Raw genomic sequence first — 23,926 nt, forward strand, 5'->3', positions numbered from 1 at the left:
CTCAGTTGTATTCTTCAGCTCCACAATTTCTTCTTAATATTTTTATTATTTTTTAATATTTTTTATATATTTTTTAATATTCTCATTTTATTTATGCATTATTTTTCTGAGCTTATTGAGCATGTGTGTGTATATATATGTATATATTTTATTCTTTGTCAGGTAGTTCATATACTTCCATTTCTTTAAGATTGGTTTCTGGAGATTTTTCTTTTAGCATAAACCAACTCTCTACAATTTTGATGTATTCGTAACATTTCATGAAGTTGGTCAATATGGTGATATAAGAACTTACCCTTTTGTGAGGGAAGTAAAAGAGTGTCGGTTCTGTGTCTGCACTTGTTACTTTAATTCATCTATTATGAAGGTCTTTGCTTTCTAGCCCTGGCACCATTTTATGTTAATATGTTTCAAATAAACTTGGCTTTGCAGTGAACAACACGTGACGGTTGTTTGCATTTTCTCTTTGGTTTCTAATTTTGTTCTTTCATTGGGAGACCTGGTAGAGAAAAGACTAGAGGATCTTTGTAATGTCAGTTAGATTCATACAAAATTATTGACTTTGAAGATGGTAAGTTTATCTAGCCTAACCTCATTTTTCATCCTTTCATTCTCAGAAATGATTTAGAAATGCATTTTTACTCTCAGGGCTTCCTTTGTGACTCAGTTGGTAAAGAATCTGCCTGCAATGCGGGAAACCTGGGTTTGATCCCTGGGTTGGGAAGATCCCCTGGGAAGGGAAAGGCTACCCACTCCAGTATTTTGCCCTAGAGAAGTCCATGGGGTTGCAAAGAGTCAGACACAACTGAGCAACTTTCATTTCACTTCTGGAGATTTATCTTGTTCCTTTGTTTGGGCCCATGTTTTCCTCTCTCATTGTATACCTTGTTTTACTTTGTATTGAGATTTGAACATTAAAAAAAAAAAAAATCAGCTACCTCTCCCAGTCCTTATGGACTGGTTTCATACAAGGAAAGAATTGTTGCTTTGAAAAAAGATGTGTAATGTGAAAGTTGTGAGTTAAGTTTTATTTGGTGCAATATGAGGACTCCAGTCTGCGAGACAGCACCTCAGATAGCTCTGAAAAATGGCCCCAAAGAGGCAGGGGGAAAGGACAGCATATATGTGACTTTGGTGAAGGGGGAGTACATGCAGTCAAGCACAGATTTTTTGTAGAAAGCTTCTGTTGATCTCGTGAAGCTTCTGCTAGTCACGAGAAATGATCATTTTAGTGCTTTTCTAGATATGAACGATTTTGGTGCTTTTCAAGATATGAGAAGAATCAAGAACAGGGCTCATAAACTCAGTTCCTGAAAATATCTTACTATCTATAAGACCTGTCCTTTCCAGTTTCCAGAAACACAGAGTGCCTCATTCCTGCTCTCTACCCTGAACTCCTTCAAGGGGTGTTGGAGATCAGCAGCTACAGTAGCATGTGATTCAATCCTTGCAGCGGTGGATGGCAAGCATCCATGGCAAATGCCAATTTGTGGTTGACAGAATGTTACCAATCAGCTAGAGATTTGGGGGTTTTCAAACCTTTCTTGTAGGTGCATCCTCCCTGGATTTGTGTGTCAATTCACACTTAGAGAGGTTTTACTTCTTTTGCCAAGAACTTGAATTTCTTGTTTCATCTAGCATCAGCCTGTGGTCCTTCCTGCTGGTTCTCCATAAGCTGCTCAGCTCTTTTTTGTTCTCAGCTGGGCGCCAGCATTCAGAGTATGCCTGGTCCCATAGATGCTCTGGTGCATGAGACATAAACCAGACCCTCACACAGCCTCTAAAGAAAGCCAAACTGTTGGATGCACACTGCACCCTCCCTGCTCCGCTCTCTTCCTGCCAATTCAGAGATCATCAGATTGCATCAGCCTCTGCCTACCAGTCCTTAGTTTGTGCTAGTTTAGACCACTCACTGCCTTTGTTTTCAGAGGCCCCGAACTTGGCACCGATTCCTGTTCAGCACTCAGATTTAGGCAAGAGAAAAACCAGTCCCTTGGATAAACCTCTAAAAAGTCTGAATGTCAGACATCCAGTCTTCTCTTTCCCACCCCAGGGAGAAGATGGGAGTTGGAAATCTTTTATGGTCACATGACACTCTGCTGGGAGAAAGGGCTCTGCAAGATGAGTGCCATGAATTTTCCTACCGATTTCTTTGTGACTGGTTTTGCACTTGGGTGCAAGAGCCTTTTAACTTGTTTCTGGATTTCTTGCAAAGAAAACTGATCCATGTATTGTTGTTGAATTGGTGTCTCCAGCAGGGGAAAGAGGGTCTCGGACTTCCCATTATTCTGCAATTTTGCTGAAGCCACCAAACATAAATTCTTAGTAATTTTTAAAGTACACTCTGTACAAGCAAACAACACTTTATCATTTGACTTTTAACTATAAAATAACTGACCCATATAGAAAACTGCTTCCTTCATAGTGTTCAACTTACTAAATCAATGTTGTTTGTTTTTAGCTATAAAGCATTTTCTTTCTCCTGTTGGCTTACATATGCTGGAAAGAAGCTGTGCCAAGTGAGAAACTGCAGAAATATTCCCGTCAAAAAGTTGTTTTTTTTCATGGTCAACTGGAATGAAACGTAAGTTTAATCTTTATTCTAGAAGGATTATTTGTCCAATAAAGACCAGGGTTCCTTCCACCTGCCCTCTCCCCTGCTGCTTTCTAAGTGAAAGATATAATTTTTTTTAATGTAGCTGGTTGATTTGATTCAGAGATGTGGTAAATATGCTAAGCATACTAGGTAACTAATTTCAATTCAACAGATTAAAGGTCCCTTTAAAAATCTAGATAAATAGCCAATCTATATTATTGAACTTCTCAAAGAGGGAAATTGGGAAAAGGAGAATTATTAATCATTTGTAGACTTTGGATAAAAGGAATACCCTCTATTGGGTATTGGAGGAAGATGGATTTCAGTTATAACAAAGAAGATGTCACTTAATGACATATGTAATCTCTTTTCTCCCAAAAGCCAATTGCAAATTTATTTAAGCAATCAAGTTTTTGTACAGTAACTATCTATGCATTGTGTAAAATGCCATCTAATTTGGGATAATCAACTCCTACCAAGATCTTTATTTATTTATTTATTTTTCAAATTTTATCCCTAACAGCTAAAGCAGCACCAGACACAGTAAGAGTCCAGTAAATGTAGCTTGGCAAGTGAATGAATTTTATGTAATAAGTGACTCCTCAAAAATATATTAACCAACTCAGTTACTAGAATTAGGACACCCTGGTCCGATTCCTGGGTCAAGAAGATCCCCTGGAGAAGGGAAAGGCTACCCACTCCAGTATTCTGACATGGAGAATTCCATGGACTGTATAGTTCATGAGGTCACAAAGTGTCAGACATGAATGAGTGACTTTCACTTGACTTTTCACTTTTCTTCTGACTTAATTAAAGCTTATCCATGGTTGTTTTCAACTGACAAATATGTGCCATCATTTAAACAATTCAAGAGAAAAATTTCCTAATTCTAAAATCAATTTCAGAGAAAAAAATCTCAAAAGAAATTGAAATTATTAGTATTAGTGGAATAACTACATTGGTATACTTTTCTTCTTGTCCTTCAAGAGTGCATAAGTGTTATCTTTCCTGTGGAGTTTCTCTGATTCCCCCAAGAGTTAGTTACTTTAACCAGAATTCTTTTCTTTCTTTTTTTTTTGTCCTTCAAATCTTTTTATCTTTTTTCATACTTTAAACTTTTTATTTTGTATTGGAATATAGGCAATTCATGATGTTGTGGTAGTTACAGATGAATGGTGAAGTGATTCTGCCATACATATATATGTATCCATTCTCCCCTAAACTAACCCCCCATCCAAGCTAGCACATAACATTGAGTAGAGTTCTATGTGCTATACAATAGGTCCTTGTTGGTTATCCATTTTGAATATAGTAGTGTGTATCTTAATTCTTCTCATTTTATTTCATTAAAAATATATTTATTTACCATTTTTCTAGGTGCCTGGCCTGTAGCATCCTTTATATATTTTATTGACATATACCCATTACAATACAATTAATTGCATGTTTTATTACTAGACTGTAAATTTGAGGACATAAACTTTGTTTAATAATAATATGTGACATAGATTTTGACTGCTTATTACATTCCAGTCATCAGAGTTTACCCCCCAAACATATTATCTCATCTAAACTTAATAACAAAAATACATAGAGATATTTTCATCTCCATTTTTCAGATCAGAATATTGATGTTTATGAAGCTTAATTAACTTGGCCCTGGTCCCACAACCAGCAAAAGGCAGAATTAGTGCTCAGATACACTCTGACTCCAAAGCTGAGGTTTTTACTGTGATTTTTCATACTTTCTTACAACATATAAAATCTTAGGCTGAATATTTATATTCTGCAAATAGTTCTTAAACTTAAAAAAAAAAAAAAAAAAAAAACTCTGCTGTATTGTTTCAACAGCAGCTATGCTATTTTTCTCTCTACATTACAGCAAAACCCTTCCAGAGTTGTCTGTATTCACTTTCTTCGGCTCTTTCCCCTGCTCTAAAACATACTCCAGTCAGGCTTTCATTATCTCTTTTCCACTGAAATTGATTGTTAAAGTCACCAGTGACCTGCAGAGCTGAATCTGATGTTTGTCTTCATCTTACATAATCTATTAGGAGCTGTTTCCCACATTCTTTTAGCTTTCCGCCTACCTTACTGGGCATTCCTTCTCCGTATCCTTTTGTTCTCCCACACTGCTCATAGTCTTAGCCCTTAAGTTCTGGGGTCCAGCCTCAGCAGGATCCAGGGGTACCCTCAGGATGAACGGCGTCGGCGAGAAAGAGAGAGAGACCAGACTGGGGGTGTGTAGTCGAGTCTGGCAAATCTTTATTTTTTTACCGTAGCTTTTATATTCTAAGTTAGTACATTTTTTAAGGGGAAGATAGTTTAATATTACATCAGCTTGTCCTTCACGAAACCAGGGTGTTTCCTGCAACTTCTTTGTGAGAGTCTTATACATTATCTTCTGGCCTCGGGGCCTATTGACATTTTATGACCTAGGTGAATGCAAAGCTGTTTTCCGCAATCTATTCTTTAATGAACACAAAGGTCAGTCCTTTTGCAGAAGTTATCAATTAAATTTATCTAAAAGGTTTACCACACAAAGACTCTGCAGCTCCCGTGAGGCAGCCCCTGTTTAGCATTCCTGGTTAAAATGAACAATTCTAAACTCTTATTTTTCTGAATCTTTAACTATAACCACTTTAAGAATAAATTTTTGTGTTCTCTAATAGGGCTTCCTCACCCCCCAAAGGGCTCTGTGCCTATTAGGGCCTTTTGTGTGATCAGGTTCTTTATGCTGTTCATGATTAAAGTGTTGTGAGCAGACATGTGCATTAGTACACATTTGCCAAGCAGGCTAGAATGCCAGCAAAGGGGTCTAAATTGAAACACTCTTTTTCATCCTGGATAATCTTATAGGATACCGCCGTCCGGGGGACATATTGATTAAAGTTCTAAGTTGATTCTGTTTGGAGATAGATCAGGGAAGGCCTTCTTCCTGTGTCACAGAAATTAAGGAGTAGTCTAATACAGCAAGCATCAGAAAGACAGAGATCATCTTTAAGGTGAGTGCCAGGGCAGCTTTTCGAAATCCCTGAAGTCCTGATCTGCCTTGCTTGTCAGGTCTTCTTCTCATGACCTTGTCATGGGTGGGATCCCATGTGCTGGCTCCCGGCGCTTAAGCTTCCTCTGTTGTAGCTATATTTATAACCTTAGTTTTCTCTTATAGTCACATAGCATTAAATCCATCTGTATGCCAGCAACTCCCAAATTTATATCGCCAACCCAGGCATCAGTCACAAACTCCGTACTTATTCACTCAATATGTCTAAAACTAAGCTCTTGATCTTACACTCCAAATTTGTCCTACCTATGGATGGCCACCCTGCATGATCATTTCCAGTTTTGGTTGTTTAGATCAGATCCTTAGCCTGAATTTCCTTCTCTCAGACCCATTTCTCAGATATCCTACTGGCTCTGTCCTCAGAATATTTCCAGAGTGTTATTTCTTGTCACTTTCATTTGTATAGGCCACCATCATATCTCCCCTGTATTCCTACAACTGCCTTGTGATAGTCACCTTACTTCTCTTCCGCCTTTATAGTCCTTCTCATACAACAGCTCAAGTAACCTCTTTTTTAAAATGTAAGTCAGGCTACATCACTGTGCTGTTTTATGATCCTGAAATGGCTCCCTCTTTCACTCAGACAAAAGTCAAAGTCCTTACAATGGTCCATTATTTTATATCAGTATTAATAGGGGAATTCTATACAGTGTGACTTTTTAAATCTCCCAATTTCACTATCAAAAAGTTATTCTGATTTTAGAAAAACTGTCTTATATAGAAGTAAAGAATGTTTAAGAAAAATTTTAGTTTTTAGTCATTTTTAAATAGTAGAGTAAGGCAAGCATATGGTTAAAATTTGAAGTTTGTAGATATAGAGAAGCAATCTTACTTCACTTATTGAATTATCTCAAAGTATTTTTCTTCCTTTTTTGTGTAAAGTTCATTCCTTTGATTTTTCAATAGCTGTGTAGAAGTTAATAAAAAAGATTTCTCAGTGACTATGAGATTATTCTGGCTTAAAAATCCATATGTATTCAAGAAAATGAATAAATAACTATAAAGTATGTATTCTTACTCTGGAAGAATTTATTTTTATTAATAAAAATGACAAAATGGAGATAGGCAGTAACTATCCACTGTAACTTATCGAATGTTTTGTCATTCTTGATTTGAAAAGCTCACTAATAAGTGAAGTTACACATGAAGAAGAGAGACTCAATGGGAAAAAGAACATTCCAGATTATGTGAGAAAGTGAAATTATAGCTTCCATCCTAACACAAAATTATGAAAACTAAATAGAAAGTCAATTACAGGTAAAAGAGAATATTCAAGAAACTTCAAGAAAATTCTGCATTTCACAAAATCATCAACATTTTATGTTGAGTTTCAAAGCTTCTTTTTAAGCTAAGAAATATGTCCACATTACATTGAATAAATATTATAACTGTGAAATAATATGAAAGATAAGAACAAGTTTTAGATAACTAAATGTGTGATAATTTAATTTTCAATAGTCTAAATTTCTGCTAATAATGAAAAATAAATTTTCTTTAGCCTTTGCTTTGTTTTCTCTCCTTCCTTTTTTAAAAACTTTGTTTATTGGAGGATAATTACTTTATAATATTTTGTTGGTTTCTGCCATATATCAACATGAGTCAGCCATAAGTATATGTATGTCCCCTCCCTTACTTTTAACTAGAATTATATTTCATCTGTTTTACAGTGGCTAATATAAGTTATTACATTGTTGATGGAATAAGGAATATACTGCTTATATACAATCTACCATTTATCACATATTGTGTTATGTAATATTTTTTCCCCTTTATAGATAAACAAGGCTTAAAAAGGTTAAATTTATCACTCAAAGAAGAACATCTGTGTAGTCAGAGGGCCAACATTTGAATCAAAACCTTTGATTAATCTCCACACACAGTTTACATATTGATGTCTCTGAGTTGTTATTAACTCAATGACAGTATGCCATAAGCCACATATAAATCACCTATCCCAAATTCCTTATCTGTGTTTTCTATTAATTAAAATTCATCTTCAATTCGTCATTGTCCTATTCCACTAATATGCTGTCAGCCAATTATTAGTTATCCACTTTTACCTCTAAAATAGCTCTTCTGTCTTGTTTGATGGTTTTTTTACACCCGGACCTGGACCTCTCCATCTCAGAGAATAGCATGTTGAGGGGAAAGATGTGTATTTCCTCAGAAGCAGTTATGGTCACTGGTCTGAATTAACTGCTCCTTATTCCTCAGGCTGAATGCTGCCTGTTGTTGTTGTGTAGTCGCCAAGTTGTGTCCACCTCTTTGCAACCCCATGGACTGCAGCACACCAAGCTCCTCTGTCCTCTACTATCTCCCGGTGGTGATTCAGTCGCTAAGTTGTGTCTGACTCTTGCAACCCCATGGACTGCAGCACACCAAGCTCTCTGTCCAGAGGATTTCCCAGGCTCCTGGAGCTTGCTCAAATTCATGTCCATTGAGTCAGTGATGCTATCCAACCCTCTCATCATCAGCCACCTTCTTCCCCCTTTGCCTTCAGTCTTTCCCAGCATCAGGGTCTTTTCCAGTGAGTCAGCTCTTCACATCAGGTGGCCAAAGTTTTGGGACCTCAGCTTCAGCAACAGTCCTTCCAGTGAGTAGTCAGGCTTGATTTCCTTTGGGATTGACTGGTTTGATCCCCTTGCTATCCAAGAGACTCTTAAGAGTCTTCTCCAGCACCATGATTTGAAAGCATCCATTTTTCAGCATTCAGCCTTTTTCATAGTCCAACTCTCACATGCTTCCTGAGTGAGTGAGTGAAAGTCGTTCAGTCGTGTCCAACTCTTTGCGACCTCTGTCCATGGGATTCTCCAGGCAAGAATAATGGAGTGGGTAGCTGTTTCCTTCTCCACACATGCTTCCTAGCCACCCATAAATCTATTTCTCCTAAACACTGTATTTTTCTTGAGATTCTTGTATCATTTCTATGTAGCCAAGATGACTCCTGAAAGGAAAGAAAGATACCCTTCTTCCTGTCCACCATTAGGAACCTCAGATCTCTCAATTTCCTGTCAAAAGCTCTTTCTTCTTAGATGCTTCGACCACCCAGGTATATTCCTCCCAGTCTTAAAGTATCTTTATATTTTCTAGGCAATCTCATATATATATTAATGGATTCGATGCCCAAATTCAAATTTTTTCCACCTTTAAAAACCTTATGCTTATTCTTAGCCACTTTTTTTACCCATATCTACAATCCATCCAGGGTCTGAGTTTGATGCTCTTCACCTTGACATATCCAGGAATTGTACTGTCTATTACATCTCAGCAATCAGCCCCCAATTTCCTGGAATCTCATCATCACCCAGAATAGTTCACATTTAAAATTATAAACAACTCTCTATGCTTTTAGCTCTCTCATTTAAACGTTTCCTTTTGCCATTAGGAAAAAAATAACAAATTCCTTTGCCTGGCATACAGAGTTCTTAAATATTCTGGCAACCACCTATCTTTCTAATTGTATCCTTCATAACTTTCAGGTTAAGACCAACTTGACTATGTTTCTTGTTCTAGCTACAATGCACCACTGACCATTCCTCAGCTCCATGTGTATATGCCTTTGTCTGTGCACTTTTTTCTTTTTTGGAATATTCTTTTCCAACTATTCACCTGGTTGTAGCCAACCTACTCTTTAAGACCCATTATGAGTTATTTCCTGCCCTCCCCCCATTCCCTAAGACAATGTTAATCATACTTTCTTGATGCTGAAGTTTTTGTATTTTCAAAAAATAAGCTTATGTGTCAAAATCATAGCAATCACCATAATCAATCTCATTACTCTAGTACTTCTGCTATATTTCTGCATTTATAAGATAAAACATTAAAACTTAAGAGAATGTCTCAATTCAAATAGTTGAAATACTTGTGTTACACAGCACTGTATTAGAAGGAAAACTTTATGAAAACATCATTTAAATTGGGTCCTCGTGTCCTAGAGTTGTTGGGAGTATTAATGAGATCAAGGGTAACAGTGCTTAACACACTTAGTGGTGTCTGACCCTTTGTGACCCCATGGTCTGTCCATGGAGTTCTCTAGACAAGAATACTGGGTGGTTTGCCATTCCTTCTCCAGAGAATATTCCTGACCCAGGAATCAAACCAGGGTCTCCTGCATTGCAGGCAATTTTTTTTTTTTTTTTTCACCATCTGAGCTACCAGGAAAGCCCAACCTAATTTTTTCTTTTATTTTAAGGATCAATTTTCCTCTTGAAATAAAATCACTTCCAAGGGAATCCATGCTCACTATAAAATTGTTTGGGATTACCTATGCAACCAATGCAGATTTATTGGCCTGGACTTGTTTTCCACTGTTTCCAAAACAGTAAGTATATCATTTGTGATTAACAAAACTTCCATCTCAATAAAACCTCCTTGGACCTAGATAATGTTCAGTATATGGCATAATGAGAAAATCAAGAAGACATTTTATTCTAAAATTGAGCTACCTCAATATAAATCATGACTGTTGAAAGCAGGACTAAAAAGCAAAATGTAGAAATGGCTTTAGAAACAAGCTTCATGCTCAGCTTGTCAACTGGGTCATTTACCATGAAAAGGTATCGGCATGACCAATCTCAATTTCTTTTCCTTCTCTGACCAGCCAGTTTCTCTGGAATTACTAATACAAAATGATTTAGATCAGTACTGTCATTTAGCAACAATGTAAGTCATGAAATTCTGGCTGAAGTAAAATTATTCAATGTAATTGGTTTACTGACCTTTTATTGCCAAGAAAAAATACATGTCAACTTTAAGATGATATTTTTCAGAAAAGTAAGCCAAGTATTAGTTCTGTGAGAACTAGTTGCCACTGAAAAAGTAGCTGTCAATTTAACCATAAGGATTTGGAATTATTAATACTTAGAATATTTGAGAAAGTCAGTAATGTGATTTTCTGTGTCATTAAAGAAAAATATTTTAAAACATCTTAGTTATTCTCCCTTGACAAAACTTGCTTTAGAATCAAACTGTTTAAAAAAAAGGGGGGGGACTTTTGAAGAATTAGAACCTGTGTTGTTTTTTTAATCTTATTATAAAGAGTATTTCTGCCTCTGCTCTTTTAGAAAGATTTGGTAATATAAAAATGTTAACAAAATTCTTCATCAGGTTTTAGTTCCCACTTTTAGTCAGTATAAATAAAATGTCATCAAAGCAACTGTGATATGTATTTTGGTTTTGTTTGCTTGTATGTTTTGCTTTTGACCACACCTTGTGGCATGTGGGATCTTAGTTCCCCAACCAGGGATTGAACTCGTGCCCCTTCCAGTATAAGCACAAGTCTTAACCACTGGGTCTATAGGAAAGTCCTCTGTAATACATTTTAAAGATAATTTCTATTGGATTAATTATGACATGGTGTGCATGTTTGTGTGTGTATATTTGTTGCTCTTTTATTTATTTTCATGTTATAGCCAGTTTCCACATGTGTGAGCACAGGGAATGTATTTTCTTTGTAATCTCTGTCATCTAATATGGTACCTCTTATAAATAGGCAATCAGTACAGGTTTGTTTATTAAACTGAATTGGAAGAAAATCAATCTCTATAGGAGATTTAGAATGAAATAAGATCTCAAAAGTCTATCAGAAACAGTTCAACCCTAACAGGAATACCAACTGCTGTTAGCAGATATTTCAAAAATCTGATTTGTGGGCTAAGAACTTTCATTACTTTCTCACTGGGAGCAGCTGCACAGGTGCCTTTCCTTCTCCTGAGTGAGTTTCTTTAAAGTTTCATCTGCAGTATTTGTAAGATCTAAAATGTTTGTAGAATACATTTGTAGCTATTCACTGAAAAAAAAAATCCATTTTATTACCTCTAACACACTATTTTGTACATAGCAGGTAATCAAAAACTTGTTAAACATATTAAAGATCTGGAATGTTTTTTGTCTTTCAAACTAATCTTCAAGGCTTTTTTCTACATGCTTATTGTGACAGTAAAATGCTGCCTCCATGTTGTTTTGTCATCTGTCACTTAACCTTTGGTAGGCATTTTAGAGGCAAGTGATTAGAGACAATGGGTATCTTTAAAGGAATGCCATCTAGGACTGATATTAAGTGCTTTTCCTAAGGAAAAATGGCAAAATTGTGGATGCTGAGACATCACAGAAACACAACTTACTTCAACGAGGATGTCAGTACGCATTTGTGGAAGTGTTTCCAAAATATCATTTCTTATGAAAATCAGAAAATCTGCTCTCTCCTGCGCTAAACAACGTAAAGAAATTTAGATCTTTTTAAGACATCAGAAATCCATCACGTGGCCAGTTGGGGAGATGTAATAACTCCCATTGTGTTCATTGCTTTGAGTTACGGAGATTCTAACCCAATTTATGTAATGCAGGTTTTCCAAGATCACATCAAATAAGTCACTTAATTTCATTTCCTTTCACGGGATGACCCCTGCCCATAAACATTTGATATCAGTTCTGTCATTTATTTCAGTTCAAATTGCTCATACCTAGTCGTGTGGAGCTGTAATGAACATTTATGTCTTTATTTTTTCCAAGATACACACGACTTGAAAATATGCGGACTTAAGGGCTTTCTGTCTCTTTGTGGTTTCCAGAGGTGGGTTTCAGAAGAACCAACCAAGATTAAACTCACATGTACTGGTTATGGCTGCATCAAGAGTGTGCACAAATAAAAATGAAGTTCAACATTTTCAACCACACAAACTCACTTTCAATTCTTTTAAAAAGACATGTGTCAAGAACAAAGGTAAAATGTTGCCCACAAAAGTTTTATAATCCTCTCCTTTGCAGACAGGGCTTATACCACATCTGTATTCACAATGCCTCCACTGCAGTAAGACAGGGTTATTCTCACCTTAGTCATGTCTATGAGCTACCTTCCCTACTTAAATTCAAAACAAATAGTGTGGTCCTTACTTAGCATTTCTAAACTGCAGTAAACTCCTTCAATGCAGAGATGCTCAACCCTGACTGAACAATAGAATCTCCTGGGGAGATTTAAAACTAACCCAAAACCCAAGTTCTCCCAAAGATTTTTAATTTAATTGGTCTGTGAAGAAGCCCAGGCATCAGTAGTTCCAGAGTTCCTGAGATGAGTTAAAATGCAAGAAAATGAGAATCTCTTTTGTAGAATTTAAAAAGAAGCCTAAGTAAATCATAATACAATTTTATTCCTGAGACTCAGGAGCCAACCCTGACCCCTGAAATGTATTGTCATTTCAGATATACCCTTAAAATCAAATAATAAAAACAAGTTGTAGATAAAAATGCCTTCTCATTCTTCCACCCTGTAGGATAAAGACTCTCAGAGCTCAATTCAAATATCTTATTTATACATGAAGATCTTTATCATGAAAGAAGGTTAAGGGACTGGCTAGAGGTCACTGGGCTATTTAGGAATAGAATGAGAACCCAGAATGGAGGGTTGACTTCTGTCCAAACATCTTCCTACTTCAAGCTGCCTCCCTTCCTGCCCTTAGATGCCACGCCCTACTTCATGAATGAGCTGTGGAAACCTCACCAGCACAGGAGGGGATCTTGTCTCTCTTCCTGGCCATGAAACCTGTTAGATCTATGAGAGTCAGAGTCTCAAAGAGTTTTATAAGATCAGATCTTCTGAAAGTGCTGGCTCCAGAATGCCAAACCATGGATGCATAGAATCCTGTACTTAAAAATGAGAGTAATTAATTTATTCTAAACATGCTTTTTAATTGTCTGAGGAAACAGGGGGCCAGAGAGGGCCAACTAGCCCATCTATTCTCCTGGTGCTACAGATTTTCATTTGGTTTATCCAGGCATAGGAATTTGTACAATATTGAAATTTAAAGGACCCTTAAGTATAGAAATGGTATGGCCTTAACAGGTAAAGGAGCAGAAATGATGTGGACCTAACGGAAGCAGAAGATACTAAAAAGAGGTGGTGACAATACACAGAAGAACTGTATAAAAAAGACCTTCATGACCCAGATACCCACGATGGTGTGATCACTCACCTAGAGCTAGACATCCTGGAATGCGAATCAAGTGGGCCTTAGGAAGCATCACTATGAACAAAGCTGGTGGAGGTGGTGGAATTCCAGTTGAACTATTTCAAATCCTAAAAGATGATGCTGTGGAAGTGCTGCACTCAATATACAGGCAAATTTGGAAAACTCAGCAGTGGCCACAAGACTGGAAAAGATCAGTTTTCATTCTAATACCAAAAAAAGGCAATGCCAAAGAATGCTCAAACTACCACACAATTGCACTCATCTCACACACTAGCAAAGTAATGCTTAAAATTCTCCAAGCCAGGCTTCAACAGTACATGAACCGAGAACTTCCAGATGTTCAAGCTGGATTTAGAAAAGGCAGAGGAACCAGAGATCAAATTGCCAACATCCATTGGATCATTCAAAAAGCAAGAAAGTTCCAGAAAAACATCTACTTCTACTTTATTGACTACGCCAAAGTCTTTGACTCTGTGGATCACAACAAACTCTGGAAAGTTCTTCAAGAGATGGGAATACCAGACCACCTTACCTGCCTCCTGAGAAATCTGAATGCAGGTCAATAAGCAACAGTTAGAACTGGTCATGGAACAACAGACTGGATTTAAATAGGGAAAGGAGTACGCTAAGGCTGTATATTGTCTCCCTGCTTATTTAACATATATTCATAGTACATCATGAGAAAAGCTGGGCTGGATGAAGCAGAAGCTGGAATCAAAATTTCAGGGAGAAATATCAATATTCTCATATATGCAGATGACACCACCCTTATGGCAGAAAGTGAAGAAGAACTAAAGAGCTTCTTGACGAAGGTGAAAGAGGAGAGTGAAAAAGTTTACTTAAAACTCAACATTCAGAAAACTTAGATCATGGAATCTGGTCCCATCACTTCATGGCAAGTAGATGGGAAAACAATGGAAACAGTGAGACTTTAGTTTTCGGGCTCCAAAATCACAGCAGATAGTGACTGCAGCCATGAAATTAAAAGATGCTTGTTCCCTGGAAAGAAAGCTATGACAAACCTAGGTAGCATATTACAAAGCAAAGACATTCCTTTGCCAACAAAGGTCTATCTAGTCCAATCTATGGTTTTTCCAGTAGTCACCTATGGATGTGAGAGTTGGACTATAAAGAAAGCTGAGCACCGAATAACTGATCCTTTCGAACTGTGATATTGGAGAAGACTCTTGAGAATCCCTTGGACTTCAAGGAGATCCAACCAGTCCATCCTAAAGGAATTCAGTCCTGAATATGCATTGGAAGGACTGATGCTGAAGCTGAAACGCCCATACTTTGGCCACCTGATGCGAAGAACTAAGTAATCGAAAAGACCCTGATGCTGGGAACGGTTGAAGGTGGGAGGAGAAGGGGACAACAGAGGACAAGATGGTTGGATGGCATCACCAACTTGATGGACATGAGTTTGAGTAAGCTCCAGAAGTTGGTGATGGATAGGGAAGCCTGGCATGCTGCAATGCTTGGGGTCACAGAATCAGAAACAACTGAGTGACTGAACTGGACTAAACTAAGGATAGAAATGTTATTTATCTGCATAGTCCTTTGCTAATGACATCTTATTCAAAATCTCCACATATAAGATCAATGAACAGTCCATATACATGTTGGTGGAGTGGGCAGGGTGGCATTTGAAATTCTAGATTCCTATCTCTTTGCCAGGGCTTCCCTGGTGGCTCAGTGGTAAAGAATCCACCTGCCAATGCAGGAGACATGGATTCAATCCCTGGTTCAAGAAGATCCCCTGGAGGAGGAAATGGCAACCCACTCCAGTACTCTTGTCTGGGAAATCCTATGGATAGAGGAACCTGGCAGGCTACAGTGCATAGGGTAGCAAAGAGCCAGACATGACTTAACAACTGAGCAACAATTTGCCATTGCCTCGGTACCTTTCTGCTTCCCTGGCGGCTCAGATGGTAAAGAATCCCCCTGCAATGCGGGAGACCTGAGTTCAATCCCTGAGTTGGGAAAATCCCCTAGAGGAGGGCATGGCAACTCACTCCAGTATTCTTGCCTGGAGAATCCCCATGGACAGAGGAGCCTGGTGGGTTATAGACCATGGGGTCCCAAAGCCACTCAGACATGACTGAGTGACTAAGAACAGCACAGCACAACATCACCTTTCTAAAATCTACTCCCCCAAACACAAGGCCACATGAAGACAGATAGAAAACTCACAAATTACTGATTTTGTGTCAGAAGCTCGAAGAAATTAAGCAAATTAAGGCTTGCTAATGAAGACAGGATACAGATGTCCTGGTATAAATCTGGTGCTCTTTCCACGATTATGAAACTGTTTCTGGTATGTTTTGCTTTCATCATGTTTTTGTTTTGTTTGCTTAATTTTAACTGACTTCATAAACCTTTGCATGGCATTGTAATGTAAAACCTACTGGTGAATCCCACCAACTTGGATATTAAAATTTTCCATTTTCATCCTTTTTTTCTGAGACCACCAACACTAAGATGCATTCTTTAAATCCCTTGATTCCACTGATCATCTTCCTCATGCTCATATTTTCTAGTCACAGAAGTCTATGGAAATGTAGTCTTTCAGTCATGCCTACAGTATTGAAAAAGGCCCCTTGTCAGAGTATAAATTAGGTACTTTCCTGCCCACAGAGAACCCAAAGAATGGTACCAAACACCCTTTCCCCCAGAATTGTCTTAAAGTATGTATCGTATTAACCTTAACTGGACAACTAGAAGTTCATTCTCTCTATGTCCTATCTCTTGATACATCCTTTCATACGTATACTTGAATCAAGTGTTCTGACTTCACTGTGCCCATACAACTCAGGGTTAAGGCCAGGGTGACTATTGATCCAGACTCCATCTGAGGAGACAAATGACAGATAACTCACAGTTATTCTTGAGTCTCTTCATTATTTGTGGGAATCAGCTTAGATCACTCAGATTTTCAGAGTGAAATATGGCCAAGATGTCTAAATATAGTAGGGCCATAAATATAGCTCACTACACAACTTAGATGTGAAGAAAAAGTGCAATTAATATATCACATTTTTCCTCATGAGCTCCCACCCTGTATAAGGAGGAGGACAAACTTTCCATTGATTACTAAAAAATTAGCCAATTTGATCATCTAAATAGGTCTTTTTGGAATTTTGCAGCCTCCTTTGGATAAAATGCTCAATCACTCAGCTTTCTGACACCCTAAGTCTTTGAGGACAGTTGTTGTTTGGTTGCTGAGTTGTGTCTAACTTTTGCTATCCCAAAGACTGTAGTCTCCCAGGCTCCTCTGTCTGTTGGATTCACCAGGCTCCTCTGTCTGTGGGATTCTCCAGGCAAGAATACTGAAGTGGGTTGCCAGTTCTTTCTCCAGGGGATCTTCCCGACCCAGGGATAGAACCCGCATCTCCTGCTTTGACAGGTGGATTCTTTACCACTGCGCCACCTGGGAAATCTGGATACAAAGGATCAGAAAAGAAACAGATTATTTGGCCCAGTGACATACGATATCCAAATCAAAGGCATTTTTAAGCCGGTGGTTGTTTGTTCCATCTATTGTAGCCTGTGATTGGCACCCTCCCAACTTTTCTAGGGCTAACTGACACTTCCAGGGTGTCCGGGGCTCTGGCAGGCACCATAGACCCACACAGGACTCCGAGCTGACCTCAGCTCAGATGGTCTAACCAGATGCCCTTATTGTAGAGGCCCTTTATCCCCACCACCTGACTCCCTTTATGGAAACGTTCCCACACAGGCATCTTCAGCTCTGTCTAGATTCCATCTCTTCTGTAAAGAAACCAAAAACCCAATAAAGCTGAACATGAGTTCCTTTGGCCTGTGTATTATGTGGCCCCATGTTGAAGGTCACTCTTCAAGTCTGTACAGGATCAGCTCAAGAAATGATTTTCTTCTCAGATCTGAAGTGCAGAGCATAAAATGGAGCCCCTTCTGCCTTCAGCATTAGGCTGTGCTCACGTACTTAACACTCCTCCCCATCTGCCTTCCTATGGGCAGAAGAGGGGAACTTGGGATACCATGATCACACTGTCCCCTCTTTCTCTGTCTTCTGCTTCCCACCAACTCAAATTGCCAGAAGTGGTAGCTTTTTCTTTTGCCACATTCTCCTTCCAGTATGCCACATCCACCTTCCGACACTCCTGTTTACTCTACCATGGATAGGCGTATTTTCTGTAAATTCTGTGGAGGACATTAACATCTGAGCCCTCCAAGCTCAGTTATAGCACTCTTCTCCTGCAATCTGGCTGAAACTAATCCAAAAGTTTTCCCAAGAAGATGGATGCTTCAGACCATCTAGGGCAAGGTTATATACTCTGAAAGGTAAAAGAGAAAACCACAGTAATAATTTTCTAATCTTTATCTCCATTGAGTTAACTTTTAGCTTGTTAGTATACTGTAGGCTTCCCTGGTCACTCAGACAGTAAAGAATCTGCCTGCAATTCTGGAGACCCAGGTTCCATCTTTGTGTTAAGAAGATCCCCTGGGGAAAGGAATGGCTATCCATGCCTGGAAAACTCCATGGACAGAGGAGCCTGGTGGGCTACAGTCCATGGGGTGACATAGAGTCAGATGCGACTGAGCAGCTAACGCTTTGACACTACTTTTGCTAATGCTAGTATTGGCTAATACTGGTCCCTGGTATTGTTATACCAAAAAACAAACAAACAAAAAAACAAAACTCAAGTTTTGTGAGGTGAGGATAGAAGAAAGGGATAAAAATGACTCAAAATTCATCCTTCTAAAAGAATATTCTTGGGTTATATAAAAATATCTGCATAGTAGTGATTAAAATTATACTCCCCTGTATACTTTCTAATAGTATCTTTTAATATGAAAGCTAAAGAAGCCAAGCCTCAAGAAGCTAAGGGTTTAGAAAACTTTATTTGGATTTTTTTCCTCTTACTTTGCATATTTGTCCATTAAATGGCAAGGTAGAATTCTATGTTATTTTCCAAAGACTTGCTTAATGAATTAAAATTCTGTATAAACTTTAATCTTGTTGACTTTAAGTTCTACAGTTTTAATTTGGTATGTTAATCAAAGACTGTTCCCAGTGATCAGTAGAACATTTTAGCCAATAATCATATTCATATATACAAGCCAGGTATAGCTTGTTTTTTAATTCCTATAAGCCTCTGTGAATTTGGATGTTATTGAAGCTGTTAAAACTATCCATGAATTCTTCCTGTCTAAAGTCTTTCCTGTATTCACTCTCATTTACTATGGTAATTTACAACATAGGTTTAAATATTCAGAATATGAATAATCTTTCTATTTATGTATAAAGAACCACTTCCTCCATGAAGTCCCACAACTACTTTGATCTGCAAATCATATGCTAATTTAAATCTTTTCTTTCTATAAATTTAGAGCTCATATCTTTAAAGATTCCCAGGGAATTTAGTCACCCTATGAAGCAAAAAAATATTCTTAAAAGTTATTAACATCTTTATTGATTTAAGGCAGTCATAACTCCAAGAATATAAACTTGAGATTCTTAGTCCCATCTTGTAATCAGCATTGTTGGAAATTAAGAGTAAATGCTACCTGTTAGAAACCATTGTGGAAACAGTTTTCTCTTGTGGAAAATAAATGTAGGCATCTACAGACATAGCCATGCATGTGGTATTATTAAAAACGAACCATTCCTCAGTATCTAGACTTGTGGAATATCCTATTTCTCTTTTAACTACTGAGTAAAGCTACTGAAGCTAATTGTGTTTACATATATTTTTTAATTTATAAGCTTCCGTCTTGACATGACTTCTGTCTGTCCATACGTGTTGTCTTTTGCAGCAGATCCATTCTCGGGTCTGTGCTATTCAGCATGACATTACAAAGTGAGCCTCCCATGGAAATGATTGCTCCAGGAGTGTGGGATGTAAGTCAGCCGTCCCCAGTGACCCTGCAGGTAAGTGTCAGGCGATGAGATTAAAGCACACAGCAAGGATTACTTGATAAATAGCTTGTTGTCAATTACAGAAACAATATTCTTCCAGGATCACACATTTTAATAGTCTTCTCTTTCTCCAGCCTGCTGGGATCTGTAAAACCTCAATTGCTTTTATTTTGCATTCCGTGTTCTCAAAGCACTTTTCTCCCAGTTTATATAATAGTAATTTCAAGCCATTCTCCATCCAGCACAATCAGGAAGGAAAGGAATGGACTGTTGCCATGAGTCTACTCATTATACATATTCATTTTTCTTTCCATTGTCTAAAAACAGTCATTAGTATATATTATTAACTTGGTACCTTATTCACACCTACCTCTTCATTATGTCATATTGCCTTAAAATCTCTTTTGTTATATGTTTTCTAAATGACTAGCCATTAAGCTGAATAGTAGGGGGAGAAACAGCAAACCAAATCCTTCCTTTTTCCTTAAAGGCTCTCTTCTTTCTGTGATTTGTAATCATGAATGAAAGGTAATTACTGATTTTGGGCTTTCATCCTTTCTGCTCAGAGGATTTTTTTTTTTTTTCCATTTTCCTCACTTTTTTCATGCTATTAAGTGATCAGTTTCATCAGATACCTGAAGCCCAACCGCTCCCATACATGCGAATGCAGGGAATACGGACTCTCCATCTATGTGAGAAAAACCGGGCTGTGCTGCATAGTACAGGATTTTTCAGCCTCTCACTATTGACATGTTGGATGGGATGAGTCTTTGTTGTGGGGGGTGCCCTGTGCCCTGTAGGATATTTAACAGTGTTTTGAGTTAATATTTAACTCAGTTTTACCCACTGAATATCAGTAGTATCTTCCCAGTTCTGATAACCAAAAATGTCTCCAAATACTGTCAAATGGTCTCTAGGAATAAAATTGCCCTCAAGTGAGAATCACTATGCTGGAGGAAATGAGTAGAATCTCTAGGTTCGTAGAATTTCCAGGTTTGGAGTAAAGGATGTGAGGAACAAAGTTTAGCAACATGGAAAGCAAGCTGTTAAAAATGGAAAAGAAAAGCAGCACTAATAAGAAAGCGTGGCTTTCACTTTGCAAGATGAAGGAACTTCCACCTCTAGACAGTAGCTGAAGATCCACTTCTAATCCGTGGATGGGGTTATTAAAAAAACAGTGTTACAAAAGAGACACTCATGGATTTAGAGAAGGAACTTCTGATTGCAGGGGTTGGGAGTGGGGAATGGGGGATGGGATAGTTAGGAAGTTTGGGATAGATGCCTACACACTTCTATACTTAAAATGGATAACCAACAAGGACCTACTGTATAGTGCAGGGAGCTCTGCTCAATGTTATGTGGCAACCTGGATGAGAGGGGAGTTTGGGGGAAAATGAATACATGTATATGTATGGCTGAGTGCCTTTGCTATCCATCTGAAGCTATCACAACATTGTTAATTGGCTATATACCTCCATATAAAATAAAAAAAATAAAAGCCAGATGTTGTAAAAAATAAAGCCACACACATGCCAAAGAAGTGGTTGATTAGATTGGATCTTGGCACAGCATCCTAGACACTCAACAGATGATGACTTAGTGATTAGCAGATGTTTCCTTGTAACAGGACAACTACCTTTCTTTAAGAAGATGAATGCAGACTTTTTCTTGCCAGATCTAAACCACCTGAGCTTAACAAAAATCTTCCAAGTCTGACCACTGTCAGAGCTTTATGGATATAAATTTATGATTATCGGGGTCTTTAATGGCTGAGATGGGGTGGGAGACATGAAGGAGACTATCAGATGAGACCTTCCTTGATTCCTCTCAAGTGAGGGGATCAGCTGCTTTAGGAGCACAGATCTTGGAAGTGGAAGCTGAAGAAGTTTCAAGTATTCAGCAGCATAGATTCCAGGTAGAGACCTACAGCCAGGTCAGAATTACCTCATGCCCGTGTTCAGTCACTAAGTCAACTCTTGGCGACCCCATGGACTGTAGCCTGCCAGGCTCTTCTGTTCATGGGATTTCCCAGCAAGAATACTGGAGTGGATTGCTGTTTCTTCTCCAGGGGTTCTTCCTGACCCAGGGATCAAACTTGTGTCTCCTGCACTGGCAGGCGGATATTTTTTTTTGACCTCTTAGCCATCTGGGAAGCCCCTATGACATAATTTATCTTACAAGAAAAAGAGAGAAGATATGGAAATCATCCAACAGTATGAAAAAATGTTCAATTATCTACTTTTACAAAATAATTTCACATGGTATAGACATAGATGGAAGCGTCTCAGAATTTTTTCAATTGATGATGAAATATACAAAATAAAGTAAGAGGTATTAAGGTAATAAAGTTAAAAGCCTTAATAACTAGTCTCATTCTAATTACACAGAGCTGAATTTAGAGTGGAATTGTCAACCTAAGGATTATGAGATGGTGAGGAAATTAGAAGCAAGTTCTGCAACTAGTGTTTGTGTTAAGGAGTCAGTGTGAGTCACAGGGAAAGACATCAGGCTCAGAGTCAGGAGATCCGGAGTCGAGTCTTAGCTCTTTAACAGTAAACATCATGACTCTGAACAAGTCACTTTCCACCTCCATACAGTGAGAGGATTGTACTATGCCTGTTCAACTTCTTTCTGGTCTGTGCTTTGCTGATTGTCTCTGTTATTAAAAGATGACAATTATGGTATGATGCAGGTTATAATATGTTACAGAACTTAATTCCTTCCAGTCAGCCTTCTTTTTTTTACGCTATGCTGCAGACTGGAAGCAGTGAATAGAGTGAAGTAGATCTGAGTTCGGAGCTTCCCAGGTGGCACTGGTAGTGAAGATTTCTCCTGCCAATGCAGGAGATGTCAGTGACGCAGGTTCATTCTCTGGCTCAGGAAGATTCCCTGGAGGAGGACATGGCAACCCACTCCAGTATTCTTGCCTGGAGAATCTCACAGACAGAGAAGCCTGGAGGGCTACAGTCCATAGGATTGCAGAGTCAGACATGATTGCAGCAACTTAGCATGCATGCACAGATATGAATTCAGACATGCAGACAAATTATTATATGATCTGATCAATGTGTGTCTCCCTCAACTTCTTCCCTCTTCCTGTATACAATATAGTATCAGTTCAGTTCAGTTCAGTCGCTCAGTCGTGTCCAACTCTGCCACTCCATGAATCGCAGCACGCCAGGCCTCCATGTCCATCACCAACTCCCGGAGTTTACCCAAACTCATGCCCATCGAGTCGGTGATGCCATCCAGCCATCTCATCCTCTGTCGTCCCCTTCTCCTCCTGCCTCCAACCCCTTCCAGCATCAGGGTCTTTTCCAATGAGTCAACTCTTAGCATGAGGACAATCTGGTATAGTGATTCATAATTTAAGCACTAAGAACAGAGTTGTTTTAATTAATGTTGCTCTTGTTCTAGTTTATATTTCTCTACTTAGTTTCCTATACATTCTATTTTTTCTAAGTTTTTCTTTTTTTTATGTGAACCATTTTAAAAGTCTTTAATGAATTTGTTATGATATTGCTTGCTACATGTTTTGCTTTTTTGTCCACAAGGTAGATTGGATCTTCGCTCCCCAACCAGGGATTGAACCCACATTCCCTGATTGGAAGGCAAGGTCTTAGCCACTGGAGCGACAGAGAAGTCCCCCCCATTCATTCTAAATACACTATATTCTGGTTTATTTGTCCTCACCACACTGCTGTCAGATAACCTCCTAATTTCTAGTTGCCAAACCCAGTACTGGTTTTCATACCTCTTCATTCTAGTCCTCTCTGTGCAGTTTTTGGCTCTATCTCTTCCCTATTACAGGGCTTCCAAAGGAGTTCAGTGGTGAACAACTCGCCTGCCAATGCAGGAGACGCAGGAGATGTGGGTTCCATCCCTGGGTCTGGAGGAGGAAGTGCCAACCCACTCCAGTATTCTTGCTTGGAAAATCCCCATGGGCGGAGGAGCCTGGCAGGCTATAGTCCATGGGGTCACAAAGGAGACCAGCATGACTTAGTGACTCAGCAGCAACTTCCCTACTCCAGAACACTCTTCTCCTCTGACTTTGCTGATTTTGCCCTCAGGTTTCTCTTCACACTCTCTTTGGTTATTCTTTTTCTGTTTTTTTCTCCCGCTCCTTTTCTTTTGCTTGTTCCCACTGTTGACAGTTCCCACGGGTTCTGTCTGCTGTCCATTGCTATTCTCAGTATGTATATTCTCCTTGAGAGAATTTCTCTAAAGCTTTATTGAGATATAAGTCGCATACCATACAATCCTCCCATTTAAAGTATACAATTCAATGTTTTCTAGTATTTTCACAGATATGCACAACTAATCTCAACCAATGCCAGTTTTAGAGCTTTTTCATTGTTATGAAGAAATCTCATAACTTTTAGCTATTGCTTTCCAGTCCC

The 23,926-nt window shown here is 38.5% G+C and overlaps 1 protein-coding gene across 5 annotated transcripts in view; it reads left to right on the forward strand.

Moving 5' to 3' along the window:
• The window catches only part of PIK3C2G (phosphatidylinositol-4-phosphate 3-kinase catalytic subunit type 2 gamma), a 440,932-nt gene that overhangs the window by 127,500 nt on the left and 289,506 nt on the right, over positions 1 to 23,926 (forward strand). For 4 of the 5 annotated variants that reach the window (XM_070453682.1, XM_070453683.1, XM_070453685.1 and 1 more), the window contains 3 exons: positions 2,462 to 2,584; positions 9,853 to 9,981; positions 19,424 to 19,538. In XM_070453682.1, the coding sequence (XP_070309783.1) occupies positions 2,462 to 2,584; positions 9,853 to 9,981; positions 19,424 to 19,538 (367 nt within the window). The remainder of the gene's footprint in view (positions 1 to 2,461; positions 2,585 to 9,852; positions 9,982 to 19,423; positions 19,539 to 23,926) is intronic. The other variant, XM_070453686.1, reaches the window with a different exon arrangement.

Source organism: Odocoileus virginianus, chromosome 23 (genome assembly GCF_023699985.2).
Source record: "Odocoileus virginianus isolate 20LAN1187 ecotype Illinois chromosome 23, Ovbor_1.2, whole genome shotgun sequence".
Classification (NCBI taxonomy): Eukaryota; Metazoa; Chordata; class Mammalia; order Artiodactyla; family Cervidae; genus Odocoileus; species Odocoileus virginianus.